General features: G+C 38.1%; 1 protein-coding gene across 2 annotated transcripts; it reads left to right on the top strand.

The window, feature by feature from the left end:
* Positions 1–8,183: 8,183 nt before the first annotated feature.
* Positions 8,184–17,286, top strand: LOC121785997 (organelle RRM domain-containing protein 2, mitochondrial-like). 2 transcript variants are annotated; one of them, XM_042184500.1, is made up of 5 exons: positions 8,184–8,294; positions 14,115–14,214; positions 15,668–15,736; positions 15,833–15,939; positions 17,036–17,286. In XM_042184500.1, exons 1-5 carry the CDS (start codon positions 8,223–8,225, stop codon positions 17,126–17,128), a joined length of 441 nt encoding a protein of 146 aa, XP_042040434.1. In that variant the 5' UTR covers positions 8,184–8,222; the 3' UTR covers positions 17,129–17,286. The 2 variants fall into 2 exon arrangements, with proteins under 2 accessions (XP_042040434.1, XP_042040433.1); XM_042184499.1 differs by lacking the exon at positions 8,184–8,294 and having other exon boundaries at positions 13,975–14,214.
* Positions 17,287–18,030: the final 744 nt, after the last annotated feature.

Genomic DNA, 18,030 nt, shown 5'->3' on the forward strand with positions numbered 1-18,030 from the left:
CGGAGTATTCTTCGAGCTGCACCAAGATGTTGCTTCGTTGGATTATGCATATATCTCGACACTACACTTACAGGACAAGCGATGTCAGGCCTTGTATGAGTAAGGTAGTTAAGTCCTCCAACTAGACTTCTGTATATTGTACCATCAGCATGTTCAGTGCCATCAACACGCTGCAACTTCTCGTTAACATTCATTGGTGTTGCTGCAATTTCACAATTGCTCATGTGGAATTTCCTCAACAGATCAGTAGCATGTTTTTCTTGACAAACAAAGATTCCATCCTTGCTTTGCTTCACATCAAGTCCAAGAAAAAAACATAGCAAACCTAAGTCTGTCATCTCAAACTCATTTATCATATTAGACTTGAACTCATCCACCAATAATTAAGATGAACCCATATAAATCATATCATCCACATATAGACAAACAAGGAAATCTTTGTTACCTTGCTTCTTGAAGTAGAGAGTGGGTTCATTATCACTTCTTGTGAATCCACTCGCTTGAAAGAAGGAGTCAATTCTACTATACCACGTACAGCCCATAAAGAGCTCTCCTCAACTTGTAAACTTTGTCTTCTTGCCCATCGATAGCATAACCTTTAGGTTGTGAAACATAAACTTCCTCTTCTAACTCACCATTGAGAAATGCAGATTTCACATCGAACTGATACACAGGTAATTGTAATAGTGCAGCCACAGCAAGAAACATTCTCACCGTTTCGAATCGAGCAACAGGAGAAAAGGTCTCTTCATAATCTACACCATGCTATTGTGAGTATCCCTTGACAACCAACCTTGCTTTATGCTTTTCAATACTCCCATCAGAGTTGTACTTTGTGCGAAACACCCATTTTAGCCCTATCAGATTCTTATCAGCTGGTTTTTCAACAAGCTGCCCCAATTCAGCTTCCATTGCTTCTTGCCATATTTGGTGTTCTACAGCTTCATCAAAAGAAATTGGATCAGCAACATGTAATGCAAAGTTACATGTCCTGTAAATATTTCGAAGTGAACGAAAATGCTCCCCGGGTGTTCCATCTGAGGAGGAACCAGAAGGTAAGTTTGATGCTGGTGATAGTGCGTTGCTGCTCGCTAAACTGTTGCCTATTGAACTGCTGCTTGCTGAGTTTTGGGGCGATGTATGATTGCTTGAGTTTTGAGTTGGGCTATCTGGTGGTGTAGAGTCAGATGATGACGAGTCGCTGCTACCATTTTCCTCAGGTTCTTCATGCCTAGGATGTGGAAATTCAATAAATGCTCCTGGTTGCTTCTCGTCAGTGTTCCACATCCATCTTTCTTCCTCATTAAATTTGACATCCATGCTCACAGTGACCTTGCCATTCACCAGATTATATAACTTGTATGCTTTGGTTTCAGTACAATAACCAATGAATATATTTTTTTCAGATTTGCTATCAAGCTTACGACGTAAGTTAGATGGAACCAAAGCATAAGCAACACAACCAAAGACTTTCAAATGTCTTACCCGAGGCTTCTTACCCCTCCATGCTTCAAAAGGAGTCTGATTCATGAATGCCCTTGTTGGAGATATGTTCAACAGATACACTGCAGTTGCAACGGCTTGACCCCAGAACTTCTTTGGTAACCCTTTTGATTGCAGCATACTCCTTGCCATTTCAACCACCGTTCTGTTTTTTCGCTCAGCTACACCGTTTTGCTGAGGTGTGTAGGGTGCTGTTAGCTCTCTACGTATCCCATGTTCCTCGCAGTAGCTTGTGAATCCATGACCTAGAAACTCTCCACCGCGATCAGTGCGAAGAGCCTTCAAGTTCCTGTCACTGTGATTCTCCACCAACACTTTAAATTTCTTGAAATGTTCAAATGCCTCAGATTTTAATTTCAAGAAATATACCCAACTCATCCGAGTGTAGTCATCAGTAAATAGAAAAAAATATCGACTTCCACCAATAGATTCGGTTTGCATTGGCCCACATAAATCAGCATGTACTAACTCCAAAGCATGTGACGTTCTCCATGCCTTCCCGGAGGGAAAGGGCTGCCTGCATTGTTTACCATACACACACCCTTCACAAAAGACATGTTCTCCAATTTTTGGCAATCCAACAACCATCTCATTTTGACTTAGGACCCTTAGACTATTCACATTCAGATGCCCATAACGAAAATGCCATAGTTTAGTTTCAGTGTCATTCTTAGCCACTAATGCACTTCCAATATCATTAGATACATCAAGAGGAAACATCCTTTTTTGTGTCATTTTAATAAGAGCTATTGTATGACCTGATTTTTAATCAGTAATGGCATAAGTCTTATTATTAAACACAATAGAATATCCACTAGCCATCAATTGACCAACACTTAATAAACTATGGGCTAAGGTAGGCACATATTGCACATCATGTATAAGTTTGATATCACCTTGAATAGTTTTGATAGCAACTGTACCTCGGCCTTCAATAGAAACTTGTTTATCATCTCCAAGACGCACTTCCCCATTTTGTTTTTCATCAAGATCTTTGAACAGTGACCTTGACCCGGACATATGATTTGAGCACCCACTGTCCACGAACCACATTCTTTAAGTTGCATCAACATATACATTTGAGTGTGCCATGAATAAATTGTTTTCCTCTTCCACTTTTTCTGTGAAATTTGCTTTTTGGTCATGCTTCTGCTTGATCCAACAAAAAGTTTCTTTGTGCCCATTCTTCTTGCAATAATGACATTGAATATTGTACTTGTTTTGACGTCCGTTATCATGGCGTCCACGTCCTCTGCCATTGCTACGACCTCGGCCACGAAATCCGCCTCTGCCATATCGACCTCCAGAATTTTCAATCTTTTCTCTATAAGAAGACTCTCCTTTTACTTGAAATGCCTTCTCTTCCACCTTATCACAAGGTTTTCTCACCCTGGTTTCATGAGCCAACAGAGAACTCATCAATTCATCAAATGTGTAAGTCGACAGATCCTTCGACTCCTCAATGGCAGGAACAAGATAATCAAAACTTTCATTCAAACTTCTTAAAACTTTGCCCAGAACCTGTTCAATACTGATAGTTTCTCCATACGAACACATTTGACTGACAATTTCAGTCACTCTAGACAAATAATTTTGCACAGTTTCTTTCTCACCCATCATCAATTCAGCGAAACTGCGGCGAAACGTTTGCAATCGTACCTTAATTACTTTCTGATCACCCAAATATTCCTGCTTCAGTATTTCCCATGCTTCATAGGCTGTATTTGCTGCTGAAATCCTTGGAAATATATCATCTTCTAACGCTGACTGAATGAAGAACAACGCCTTTGCATCTTTCTTGCGATTCTCCCTCAGTTGCTGATCGGGCACAGCCGGTGCCGGATTCGGTTAAGTAAAACCGTTCTCCACCAAATCCCACAATTCTTGGGATTTGAACATAGTCTTCATTTTAAGACTCCATAGATGATATTTTTCTCCCCTAAAATTTGGAATTTGGGACAGTGAAGTAGATGGTGTTCAGTTGCCTGCCATTTTTTCCTTTGAGTTTGGGTGGGGATCAAACCTGGAAATATTAATCGCTCTGATACCACTTATTGTGGTAAAAGCATATCAAAGTAAAAAATTAGGCTGGAAACTTTGTTTCTGTTATTGATTAAAAACATTTGTACAAACGTAATATACAGCAACACTTTTATAATGCTAAGAATAACTACTTTTCCTAACGTCTAACCATAACTGACATTATCCTAATCTAATAATAACCAACTCCTAACTTATCCAATATTTACACAATAATTGAATCAACTTTCAACAGATAAGTCTGCTGCTTTAATTTCCATCAGTACAAGGAAAGTATAGTTTTCAACGTACCATATATGTTCCTCTACAATCCTTGTATACAGCTTGCGTTATTTAATACTAGTATACTACTTCCTCTATACATCTTCTCGTTTTCACATTTTAATCAATACTCATTACCATTGTTAGCAAACGAAATTAGTTTAACCCTAAACCCTTAAACCGCAATTTTCTTTCACATTTTTTTTAACTCATACATACATGAGACTATAAATTCTGAACAAAAAGAGTATGCTCGAAATTGGATCAAATAAGTTATGCTAAAATTTAAAACAATACTGTAAATGCAATGGACACGAGCGTGGAATCGCGGACTGTAGAGCGATCTATGCCGCATGAAATCAACCTATCCGATCTGAAAGCGGTTTAAATATTTGAATTTTAGTTTTGTCTCTATTTCTATTTGAATCACTGAATTCACAAACAACAGTAACAATGTGAAATTCCACACTTTTACTTTAACCGAAGAAACGGAAAAGATGACTACTAACAGCAAAGTGGAAACTTCCATCGCTTATTTCACTGCAACTTCTCCAATTTTCAAAGCTGAAACTGTTGGATATTTGACACACAAAATATAAGAGTACTCAACAAGGAAAAAGTATGGAAGATAAGTGGGACTAAAACTTCTCACAAAGGTATTACAAAATACACAATACAAAACTCTTCCTTCCTTTCTAACTTAGAGCTACGGCTCTTTCTTACAAAACTCTTCCTTCTCTTTTCTTTCTTTCCTTGATAATACAATAAACTACAACTACACCTATTTATAGATATTCAAAGATGGATAAACTAGGCTACCTAGTATACACATATCCACTACGTATCATGATTAGCTTATTTAGAAAGCTATCACATACTAACCATATATTCCACCGCCTATTACATATTGGAATTGTGGCTTCATTTTGATCATGAGGAAACAAAATTTCATCCACATATATTAAGTAGGTGATGCACCTACTTCATCACTTTTCTTAATCATGAAGTAATTGAGTTTAATAACTCAACAGAAACCACTGGATCAAAATGATCCACTGTCTCAGTACTTAATTATTCTTGATTCCTTCCCACCTCTCTCACTCACTCCATTATTTCCCAATATACTTCTCAAGATCAAGCTGCTGCTTCTTCCTCTATTTCACCTCCGATCCCAACCCAGTGACTCCACATTTCTTCATTCTTCAATTTACTCCATTTTGTTGCTTAATTTTGTGTTCTTTACACACCATTTTGTTGAAATTTGGAATAGAGCTTATAAACTCCAATCTTGACAAGTTTATTGAGCTTGATTCTTTAATTTACTCTATTTTGTTGCTTTATTTTGTGTTCTTTTCAGACCGTTTTCGAAGGAATTGATGTTGATGATTAGTTATCAGTTCACTATGCCTGAATCAGCAGCAATTTGGCTAGTTCAGAGCTTGAATTTGGAATTAGCTTATAAAATTTTAATCTTGAGAAGTTTATTGAGCTTGATTTCTTGAATTTACTTCATTTTGTTACTTTATTTTGTGTTCTTTACCGACTGCTTTTGAAGAAGTTGATGTTGATGATTAGTTATAATCAGCAGTAATTTGGTTAGTTTAGGGATGGAATTTTGCATTGAGCTTGTAAAAATTCAATGTTGACAAGTTTATCGAGCTTGATTCTTGAATTTACTCCATTTTGTTACTTAATTTTGGGTTCTTTAGAGACCATTTTCGAAGAAATTGATGTTGATGATTAGTTCTGAGTTCACTGTGTCTGAATCATCAACAATTTAGGTTTAAGGTGAAAATTGGATTTGATAATAAAAATTAAATCTTGAAAAGTATATTGAACTTGATTCTTGAATGTACTCCATTTTTGTTGTTGCTTAATTTTGTGCTCTTTACAGATAATTTTCGAAGAAATTGATGTTGATCGTTAGTAATTAGAGTTCAACCTGTGTGAATTAGCAGCTTAGTTTAAGGTTGGAATTTGGAATTGAGCTTATAAAAATTAAATCTTGAAAAGTTTATTGAGCCAAGAATAAAAAGTAGAATCAAAGTGGGTCAAAGCTTGTTTGTATTTAGGTGTAACAATGATGACATTAGGGTGGTTTTTAAGAATGATTCATTGTAGTAAAGAAAGGTGTGGCAAAATATGGTTGTTTGATCACTGATTTGAGCAATGAGTGATGAATTCATGTATAATTTTGTGTAAGGTCCTGCTGAAACGCTACTCGTATAGAGATATAAAGAAGGCGACAGATGGATTTAGGAGAGTTGTCAGTTACTCGCCTCATGAGGCCTCTTACAAGGCCAGGTTTCTGAATGGGAGCGTAGGGGTAGTGAGAGAGGTCAAGTTGTTGGATGAAGACGACGATTCCTTCTCCGGTTCTTGGGGCGTCTGCATCACCGTCCCATAGAAAAATATCATATTTTCTTTTTTATTTGTTCCATTAAAATAATTCCTGTTGTGATAACATTTTTTCTCATTCTCTTTTACTTTAAAGTTGTTTTGTGAAAGAGGTAGGGAATGGAAGAACTTATAGCTATACTACCTTCTATGTGTGAGGTTGTTGTGCTTGTGGTTGAAGATTTTGACGAAGCCTTGAGTGATAGATATATTATTATTGAATCTAAGAGCATCCGCAGCGGTGGCGAAAGTCGCCACCGCCGTCCGCGCCGTTGGCAAGGCGAAGGACCGCCGCCGCTGCAGTCGCGCCGCTGGCACGGCGTTGCTCGATGTATCGAGCACGTCCGTGCCAGCGGACGCACACGTGTCGCCCTCCCATTCGTCAACGGCATAGCCGTTGAGTTTAAATATTTTTTATTTTTTTAAAAAAAAATCGGTTTTTTAATTAAAAAACCGATAAAAAATAAAAAAAAAATTTCACTTCCCCAAAAAAATATATCCGTTTATAACCGTTTTTTACACCTTTTTAATTTTTTTTTCATTTTTTTTACCCCAAAAATACACACTTTCATCTATAAATACCCCCAATTTCACTCCCAAAAATTCACACTTTCACTACACAATTCTCATCATCATTCTCTCATCTCCATTCTCATCTTCAATCTCTCATATCCATTTTCATCTTCCTCTCACACCCTACAACACCACTATGTCCGGTCACGACGACAACCCAAGCGGCTCCCACGGTTGGAACCCCGAATGGTTCGGTTCGCGCTGAGCACCTACCAATCCATGAACGGTAAGTCGTTCAAGTACCTTAATGTTTGGCAGGAAACGAGGACGCACCCGAAGTATCTGGGAGGCGTAACATCCTCCTCTAGCGGCTCCTCCAAACGCTCACCGTCGGCATCCCTATCCGACGCCCGCGAAGAAGTGGCTAGCCAACTCGCCGAAGCTAACTTGGGTAGCCCCGACGCCGGACCAAGCGGTTCCCGACGCCGACCGCAAGGAAGGAAGAAGGCGGCGGCCGAACGCCGTCGCGCCGCGACTCCATCTGCCCCCGCTCCCGAACCTGCACCCTATGTTCCACCTCCACCCCCGAACAACTCGTTGTGGACCCTTTTGGCCCAACTCAATATGGCCGATAGGTCAACTATGACCCCCACGCAACTTCAAACGCACGAGTCCATGATATTGGGTCTCCAAAAACAATTAGGGTTGGTGCCGCCGGATGCGTAGTCTTCCTCGGGTAATATTAGCCAATAATTATGTAATTTTTAATTTTTAGGAGTTTAATTATGCCATTTTTAATTTTTAGTATTTTAATTATGTAATTTTTAATTTTTAGGATTTTAATTATGTCTTTTTATTTTATTTGGAATTTGTAATTTTTATTGTGGTTTTTTTAATGAATTTTAGTATTATGAAAATGTTTTTGTGTAATTGAATTTTATATTAATTGTGCTCGTCCTTGCGGAAGAGCACAGTTGTGGGTGTTGTGCTCTTGCCAGAGAGCAGGCATGAATAGTACCGCCCGGGCCCACAACCGTGCCAGCGGCAAGAGCACGGTTGTGGGTGCTCTAAGTCGGGAGAATTAAAGCGCATTAGTGAACTACATCCGTCTTTTATTTGTACTATATCTTATTCTATTTTATTAACGCATCTCATGTTTTCTTATTTCTTTTATTTATATTACTACACTCATACCAGATATTAAAATTGTATAATATCGTATTACTAGTTGTTTATAAAAGAAAACATGACTTTATTTAACCAAAATATAATTTACATATTTCTGTCGTAAATGAGATGTCAGTAGTATCATAATAAGACTAAAACAAATCTTATTTATTTGATTTCAATATTTTTCTTAATAAACAATAAATTCTCGTTTATTTTTCATTTATGAATAAAAGAAAATAAAAGTAAAATGATAAATACTATACACCTAATTTCTCACGCTATTCCTCTTTCTCGTCAGTTCTAAAACCCCAATCCAGGAAAACAGCTTAAACCCAGAAATGGCGATGAGAGCCGCGGCGAGGGCAGCGCTGTCCGCTAATTCTCAAATTGGAATGGGATCAGGAATGAAGGCTCTGTACTCTACTTTCTATGTGTGAGGTTTGAAGATTTCAAATATGCGAGATCGACGCAAGATTTAACGTGGTTCGATCCACAACCGGATCTACATCCACGGGCAAAGATGGAGACGATTTATTAAGAACTCAAATGAAGAAACAATTACAATACACTCAATCTTCTAGCTCGCTACTCAATCGGAGAAATCCTACTCGATTGTGAAAACTCAACTAGCTAGCTAATGTTTACAATGTGTATTCACTTCTCTTGAAAAACTGCTCTCTGATTCAACTGGAATCGAGCTAATAAAGGTGATGCAATTCGGTTGAGAGCTTAACCGAATTGAAACTATTCTAACGGCTAGTTCCTGAGGTTGAAACCGCAGCTGCTACTTGGGCCTTCAAGATTGGGCCGCGCGAATTATTTTTGTTTGGGCCCGATTGGTTTATCAGCCACACAAACCCAACAAAACTCCACCTTGGCTGCAACCTCCTGCATCCACCTGCACCTACCAACAAACCATCTCCACCTTCACCAAAGTTCCCTCATCTCCTAGATGTCAAATTAACTAAGTCCAAGCAATGCTCGAACTTAGCACTCGGCAGAGGTTTTGTCATCATGTCAGCTGCATTCTCAGATGTATGAACTTTCTTGATCACCACGTCACCTCTGCTAATCTCATCTCTCACAAAATGGAGCTTGATGTCGATGTGTTTACTTCTTTCATGAAAGGTTTGATGCTTTGCCAAACTGATGGCACTATTATTATCACATAAGACTGTGACAGAACTTTGCACCACACCAAAGTCACCCAAGATTCCCTTTAGCCACTTTGCCTCCTTGACTGCCTCTGCCAATGAAATGTACTCGGCCTCTGTTGTGGAGAGTGCAACCACTGGTTGAAGATTGGATCTCCAACTCACTGCAGTACCAAACAACTTGAAGATGTAAGCTGACTGAGACTTTCTGCTGTCAACATTTGCAGCATAGTCTGCATCACAATATCCAATGAGATCATCTTCATCCTCCATTCTGCAGAACAACAAACCCAAATCTTGTGTACCAACTAGATACTTCATTATCCACTTAAGGGCCTGCCAATGTGTGCCACCCGGGTCTGCCATATACCTGCTGGTTAAACTAATGGCATGAGCTAGATCAGGCCGTGTACATAGCATCATATACATAATGCTTCCAACAATGCTTGCATAAGGGATTTTGCTCATTAGCTTTCTTTCTTGGTCAGTAGTTGGTCTCTGACTGACTGATAACTTGAAGTGTGGACTTGTTGGAGTTGACACCTTTCTGGAGTCCATCATCTGGAACTTAGTCAGCATCTTCTTGATATAGCTATGCTGCATCAGCCATAGCTTCTTAGCAGCCCTGTCCCTGATAATGTCCATACCAAGAATTCTCTTTGCCTTCCCTAAGTCCTTCATCTCAAAAGCCTCTTCCAAATCCTCCTTCACCTGTGTGACATCTGCCTTACTAGGCCCTGCTACAAGCATGTCATCTACATAAAGTAACAAGTATGCAACAGCCTTGCCTCCCTTGTATCTCATGTAAACACAGTTATCAAATGCAGATTTTCTGATGCCCATCTTCTCCATCTGTCTGTCAAAAGTCAAGTACAATTGCCTACTACTTTGCTTGAGTCCATATAGACTCTTCTTCAAGCAACACACCTTATCTTCATCCCCCGGCTTTATAAAACCTTGTGGCTGCTCCATGTAGATAGTTTCTTCCAACTCACCATGCAAAAAAGCTGTTTTTACATCTAGTTGTTGTAACTCCCAATCTCTCCGAGCCACTATAGCCAAAAGGATTCTTATAGAGCTGTGTTTCACAACGGGAGAGAAGACCTCGGTGTAGTCTATCCCCTCCTCCTGTGTGAAACCCCTTGCAACCAAACGAGCTTTAAATCTGATACTATCATTCTCAGATGCCTCCACCTTTTTCTTGTAAATCCACTTACATGAGATAGGCCTTTGTTGGATCTGGGATCTGAGAACAAGGATCCATGTCCTGTTCTTAATGAGAGAATCTATCTCTTCTTTCATGGCCTTTATCCACTTCTCCTTATCCTTACTCCCAATAGCTTCCTTGTAAGTGTTTGGCTCAGAAACATCCAGCTCTTCTGCAACACACAGTGCATAGTAAACGAAGTCTGGATCTCTGAACCTGGCTGGTGGCCTTATTTCTCTTCTGGTCCTGTCTCTTGCCAGAGCATACTGCTGGTTCTGTGGCTCCTGTTCAGATAAGTCTGGATGCAATTCAGTAGGCTGCTCATCTTCATCATCTGAGGGTATCAATTGTTCTCTGAAATCAGCAGCTTCAGAGCCATTATCTGCTGGTTCTGTCTGCTCAAAACTGATGCTAGTAGCTTCTGGAGATGTCTCTACTTGCTCCCTTGGCTTATATGGCATGATGGATTCATCAAAAACAACATCACGACTAATGATGACTTTCTGATTTCCTTCCTCCGTGCACCATAGTCTATATGCTTTTGCACCATCTTGATAGCCAAGAAAAATGCACCTTAGTGCTCTAGGCTCTAGCTTTCCTTGCTTGATGTGAGCAAAGGCTCTGCATCCAAAAACTCTAAGCCTCTCATAGCCTCCCAAACTGCCATACCATCTGCTGTCTGGGGTGTCAAAACCTATGGCCGAGCTTGGACATTTATTCACCAATTTTGCTGCAGTGGAGACAGCTTCTGCCCAAAATCTCTTGGGAACTCCAGAGGTGAACATCATACATCTGACCCTCTCTAGGAGTATTCTATTCATCCTCTCTGCGGTACCATTTTGCTGAGGATTCCCTAGAGCAGTTCTATGCCTTTTCACCCCAAGCTGCTTGCAAAAGCTGTCAAACTCATTTGATAAGAACTCGAGCCCATTGTCTGTCCTTAGGCACTTCAAACCATGCCCTTTTTCAACTTCTACAGCCTTATACCAAGTCTTGAATCTATCAAAAGTCTCTGATTTTTCTTTGAGAATGCAGACCCAAACCTTTCTGCTATAGTCATCAATAATGCTCAAGAAATATCTTCCACCTCCTATGGACTTTACTGGACTTGGACCCCATAGATCACTGTGACAGTAGTCCAAAGGCCTTGTTGAACTGTGTTTTCCCGTGCCATAAGGTAATTTCTTTCCATTTCCTAACAAACATGACTCACACATCTTCACACTCTCATCTTCTTTACAAGTGAAAATGCCTTTCTTGATCAAAAACTTGAGTCCTTTATCACCCACATGTCCTAGCCTTTTATGCCATAAGACCAAACTTTGATCCTCAGCAATACATGAATCACCCACAATAACCTCAGCTTCCAAATAATACAGCCTATACTTTCTAGATGCTGACATAACAGTGGCATTACCATTCATGACTTTCATGCATCCATCAGAAAATATGCAGGAGAATCCCTTCATTTCTAACACACCAACAGATATCAAATTCCTCTTAATACTAGGTATATATCTGACTTCAGTGAGCAATTTAATAGAGCCATCATGAACCTTGAAGCGAACATTTCCAACTCCCTTGACAACACATACCTGGTTATTTCCAAGTAAAACTGACCCCTGTGCTTCAGTGAGGCCCTCAAACCAGCTCTTGTGGCTACAAATGTGGAAAGAGCACCCGGAGTCTATGATCCAAGAGTCTGCAATGGATCTCTCAGCAACATTCAAGATCTGAGCTGGTTCTAACTCTGCTGCACAATCAGCAGTGTTCTGATCAGAGCTGCTCTCGGACTGCTTCTTCTTCCAAGCAAAACAGTTCTTCTTGATATGCCCCGGTTTCTTGCAATAATTGCAAGTCCTAGAATCCTTCTGATATGATTCCTTATGGCTCTTCCCTTTCCATTTGTCAAAGCCCTGCTTCTTCCACTTTTCGGCCTTCTTGATATTGGCCTTCACATTCAAACTCTCCCCAGCTTGATCATGCGACTTTACTGAGGAATTCTGAAAATCTTTCAGCTTCAAAGCCGAATACACCTCCTCATAGGTGATCTTGGAGTCCCTTCCAAGGAGTATAGCGTCCTTGAATTGCTCGAAGCTCTTTGGCAGTGAGTTTAATAGCATGAGCGCTTTATCTTCATCCTTGATCTGCTCATCGATGTTCTCTAGATCATCCACACACTTGCCAAAATCCTCGAGTTGCTCCAAGATACTCTTCGTCTCTGAAATCTTGAAAGTGAAGAGCTTCTGCTTCAGATGAAGACGATTAGCAAGAGACTTCGTCATATATATCGATTCAAGCTTCTTCCAAATTGCCGCGGCGGTCTCCTCCTTCGAGACCTCCCTCAGAACTCGATCACCAAGGCTTAAGATCAGAGTGCTATAAGCCTTTTGTTGGAGTTCTTGAGCCTTCGGATCGGCCTCCTCACCCGAATCTTTGACGACATCATCCTTTCCTTGACTGATGATTTCCCAGAGCCCTTGCTGCATCATCACTGCCTTCATCTTCAACCTCCACAGGCCGAAATCGTTATTGCCGGTAAACTTCTCCAATTCGAACTTTGCCGAAGCCATCGCGCCGATCAAATAGTTTCCCACAGACGGCGCCAATTTGAAGATTTCAAATATGCGAGATCGACGCAAGATTTAACGTGGTTCGATCCACAACCGGATCTACATCCACGGGCAAAGATGGAGACGATTTATTAAGAACTCAAATGAAGAAACAATTACAATACACTCAATCTTCTAGCTCGCTACTCAATCGGAGAAATCCTACTCGATTGTGAAAACTCAACTAGCTAGCTAATGTTTACAATGTGTATTCACTTCTCTTGAAAAACTGTTCTCTGATTCAACTGGAATCGAGCTAATAAAGGTGATGCAATTCGGTTGAGAGCTTAACCGAATTGAAACTATTCTAACGGCTAGTTCCTGAGGTTGAAACCGCAGCTGCTACTTGGGCCTTCAAGATTGGGCCGCGCGAATTATTTTTGTTTGGGCCCGATTGGTTTATCAGCCACACAAACCCAACAAGGTTGTTGTGCCTGTGGTTGGAGATTTTGACGAAACCTTGAGTGATAGATATATTATTATTGAATCTAAGTAGGGAGAATTAAAGCGCATTAGTGAACTACATCCTTCTTTTATTTGTACTATATCTTATTCTATTTTATTAATACATCTCATGTTTTCTTATTTTTTTTATTTATATTACTACACTCATACCAGATATTAAAATTGTATAATATTGTATGCTGAATATGAAATATTCCATTTAAAGTGGATTGAGAAGAGTACAAATGTCTATTTGTTGTTGTTTATAATATTTTTAATTGTTTATAACGTGCTAATGGTTTATAATGTGTTAAATACTTATTTTAATTAGTTTATATTCTTAACTGTAAATATTTTTTCATATTATTTACTATATATTTTTTATTTTAATCTATTTAGTTGTTAATATATCTTCATTATCTCAAATTTTATTGTCTCGTGCAGCGCAGATATAACACTAGTTGTTTATAAAAGAAAACATGACTTTATTTAACCAAAATATAATTTACATATTTCTGTCGTAAATGAGATGTCAGTAGTATCATAATAAGACTAAAACAAATCTTATTTATTTGATTTCAATATTTTTCTTAATAAACAATAAATGCTCGTTTATTTTTCATTTATGAATAAAAGAAAATAAAAGTAAAATGATAAATACTATACACCTAATTTCTCACGCTATTCCTCTTTCTCGTCAGTTCTAAAACCCCAATTCAGGAAAACAGCTTAAACCCAGAAATGGCGATGAGAGCCGCGGCGAGGGCAGCGCTGTCCGCTAATTCTCAAATTGGAATGGGATCAGGAATGAAGGCTCTGTACTCTACTTTTTCCAGATTTCCCTTTAAACTACCGGAGTCTAAGATCGAGAAGCCTCCTCCCGCTGATCCCTCTACCAATCTCTTCGTCTCTGGTATCTATCTCTCTCTCTCACACACACACGCATAATAGAAAAAATAAATTCTGAAATTAATACTTCCTAGAGTTGCAATTTCTTTTCTGTAGTCAATTTTTGAATGTTTTAAGGGGTAACGATTATTTAGGGCCTGCGTAATCTATAATACAGCAATTTGCTGTGCTAATCCATGTCCTGATGTTGGTAATCAAGTTACATTTTTTTACTGAAATGCTAACTATTGCCGTCTCCTGAAATTCAATTTGGGGCTTTAGGGTTTTTTCTGTATGTGTTCATAGTGAGTTCTGATATAGGTACTTAGATAGGTATGGATTTATAGGAAGCACTCAATTTATGCTATTTATCTCCTTTGCTTTTGGATACTGATGGCCAATGCAATCCAAACTTCACTGTGCTTACAATATTCGAGGTTATACGCAACTGTTTTGTGACCTGTGAGCTTCGCCTTTACAGAAGAAACATTATGGAAGTTCAATAGAGTTTGAAATAGGTTATCCGGCTTTGCACGCCATGCTTGCTGTCTAGGTTCATATCTCCGTGGGTTTCCTGCTGTATTTATCACTCAGTTAAATTATATAGATGTTTGATTTTTAATTAAACGATCTTATGGAACCAATATATCTATGTTAGGTTTTCTGCATACAGAGTTTGGTAGTGTTCTATCTTTTCTCATATTCCAATCGAAGTTACAAAATGCTTGCTTGGCTCAAAACATATACTCCCTCCATTTCCTAAACATAGGAACTTTTGAAACGACAGGAGTTTTGATACAAATTACTCCCTCCGTCCCCAAAGAATATGCACTTTGGGGTCGGCACGGGTTTTAGTGTAAAATTGGTAAAGTAAGAGAGAAGTAGAGGGAAAAAGTAATTAAAGTATTGTTAGTGGAGAATGGGTCCCACCTCGTTAGAGAGAAAGGACTTTTCAAAATTAGAAAGTGCATATTCTTGTGGGGCGGAATAAAAAGGAAAGAGCGCATATTCTTGTGGGACGGAGAGAGTAGTAAAGTAAGAGAGATAGAAAGGAAATGTGGGATAGTGGACCAAAATAGAAAGGTTTCTATTTTAAGGAAACGGAGGCCTTAGTACTAAAATATGTTTTTTGTTTGTTATTAGACTACTAACTACTAATAAGCCTATATATACGTAGCTGTTAATACTTAATATACACAGGGCATGGCAAGGTGAGTATACCCATGGAAAACCAAAAACTTTAAACCTGTACATATATGTACTTTGAAATGTATTAAACTCTTGATCAGAGTATCATTAGTCAAATTAGTTGCAATCAAATTCTTTAGTTTTTTAAATTCAAATTCATGTATGATTTCCAGGGCTTAACAAACGCCATCATTATCATCATCATCATCATCATCATCATCAAATTCTTCTACTTCCCCCTCTGCATCTTTCTTTAGTTTTTTAAATTCAAATTCGTGTATGATTTCCAGGGCTTAACAAACGCACCACAAGTGAAGGACTTCATAAAGAATTTGCTAAATTTGGTGAAGTTGTCGAAGGTATGTTTATCACTTTATCTTTCCCATTCAAAGGTATTTGTAGTAGGTTCTGGATAAGGTTAAAAGCAATTGGTTGATTTCTACCTCTTTGTGCAGCTAAAGTGGTTACTGATCGTGTATCTGGATTCTCTAAGGGTTTTGGTTTTGTGAAATATGCAACCATAGAAGAAGCTACATCAGGACTTAAAGCCATGGATGGAGAGGTGAATATAAAAACTCTAGATGACTAGTTTACAATAATAAACTTTGAATGCTAACTGGATTGCTTGCACCGAAAATCAAAATTGCGTTATGGCCAGTTTCTTACGAGGAGATTCTTAAGCTTGATCATCAGAAAACGTTTTAGGCTTAAAGACTTACGTATATATGTACATTTCATAGAAGTAGATCAATATATAATGATGAGATTAATGCCGATAAAGTCCATCAAAAAGCAAGTAACAGCAGGTTAATATTTTACTAAATTTTCTTAGAATGTTCAAGTGGATAACATATGGAGTACTGTATTGTATCAGGGAAATTTTAGTAATTATTAATTTATTATAGTTTTGTCAAGACCTTAAATATACACTAAGATTTCCTAAAAATATTAGTATCTTATTTTTAATTGATTGCTTTCCGAATTTGCATGGCCATAATTCGGGACCTGGCAAATTTTCAGTTATATTTAGGTTTTAAATTTATCAAACTATTATTGTATGTAGGTTTTAGGGGGATGACTAAGCAATCAACCCAACTTTGGAGTGATAAAATAATCATCAATTTAGATGATTACCTGGATTAATTTGTTAATCATGCCTTATCAGGAAATGTTTGACCCCCCCCTCCCCCCCCCCCCAAAAGAGCTAAATTAAATAAATAGAGAATCACCAATTCAATATCGTTTCACAGTGTTGTATGTCAATGCAATTAATTGTTTAAAGCATTTGTTCGTGATTACATGGCTATTTTGTTTTGACTAATTGTCATAATTTAAAATGGTGATTTCTCTTCTTTTTTCTGAAAGAAACTGTAATTGTGGATATTCTTTTGGTGGTTAGAGTATTCTATGTGTATATATATATATATATATATATATATATATATGTGTGTGTGTGTGTGTGTGTGTGTGTGTGATCTCAAGGAAAATTCTTCATTTTTTTCTTTTTAAAAGAAGTAACTGAAGTTTTAAATCCTATCACTTGGGTTTTCCAATATGTACATGTTTCACTGATGTGTTAAAATTTATGTAGAGCTATTTTTATTGGCAATTGTAGTGTGGTTGAAATGCTTGTTGATTGTTGATACCGTGGCTTGCAGTTTTTGGAAGGTTGGGTCATATTCGTTGAGTATGCAAGACCGAGAAGTCCTTTACCCCCATTGAACAATGCAGCGCCTCAGCGTCAATGGTGAAGAATCGTCTATCAACGAAACATTGATTTATGTAATTCATCCAGTTGGTCTTGCTCTCGTTCATGTGTGGAATGCTGTTAGTGTATTTTTTACATAATCATGTTATGTATACGAAGTTGGTAAAGACATTCAATGAAACACTGGATTGATGCAACTAATTCTATCTGTGTGTGTTTTTAATCTTCTCCTTCAAATATTTGTCTCTGTTTAAAACCAAATTGGTATTCTCTACATTGTTGGCTGCTGGAAGAGTGTGAGAGTTTGTTGAAGGATTTAACGTTTGCTTCATACCAAAATCAAGGTCAGGGTCAGGCAGCACTTTCTCATTTCCCCAACTAGGGATTTTAAAATCGTTGCAACCAACATACGATTTTAAAACTTTTGAGACAAAACAAATAATCAAATTCGGACAAAACCCGATCAACTTTTTGGAAAGGAAAAATTGCGTAAAGATTGTGTTATCAATTGATATTGGTCGTATTCCTTTTAGTTTGTTAAAAGCTTTTTTTCTCTTTTTTTACTTTACGCTCTCTTATTCTATTCTATCTCTTATTTTTCTTCTCCACTCTAACTTAACAGATCAATTTCTTAAATCTCAGGCTCAAAAGAAATACCCTACTACCTTGAGACGGAAATAGTAGAAATTAGACGAATTCTGGTATTTATTACAAACTTTAAAAGTGGTCATAAATCATACCACATTTGTCCCATTAGAAATGAAACGTTTTCCTTTTTTGGTTGTCCCATTAAAAATGAAATGTTTTCTAAAATGGAAACAACACTATCTCTATTTTTTCCTCTCTCTTTATTAACTCACAAAATAACACTGCATAAAATCTCGTGTCGAAAACCAAATGTTTTTTATTTATTGGGACGGAGGAAATACACTTTAAGATTGATGT

This window comes from Salvia splendens, chromosome 22 (assembly GCF_004379255.2).
Source record: "Salvia splendens isolate huo1 chromosome 22, SspV2, whole genome shotgun sequence".
NCBI classification, from domain to species: domain Eukaryota; kingdom Viridiplantae; phylum Streptophyta; class Magnoliopsida; order Lamiales; family Lamiaceae; genus Salvia; species Salvia splendens.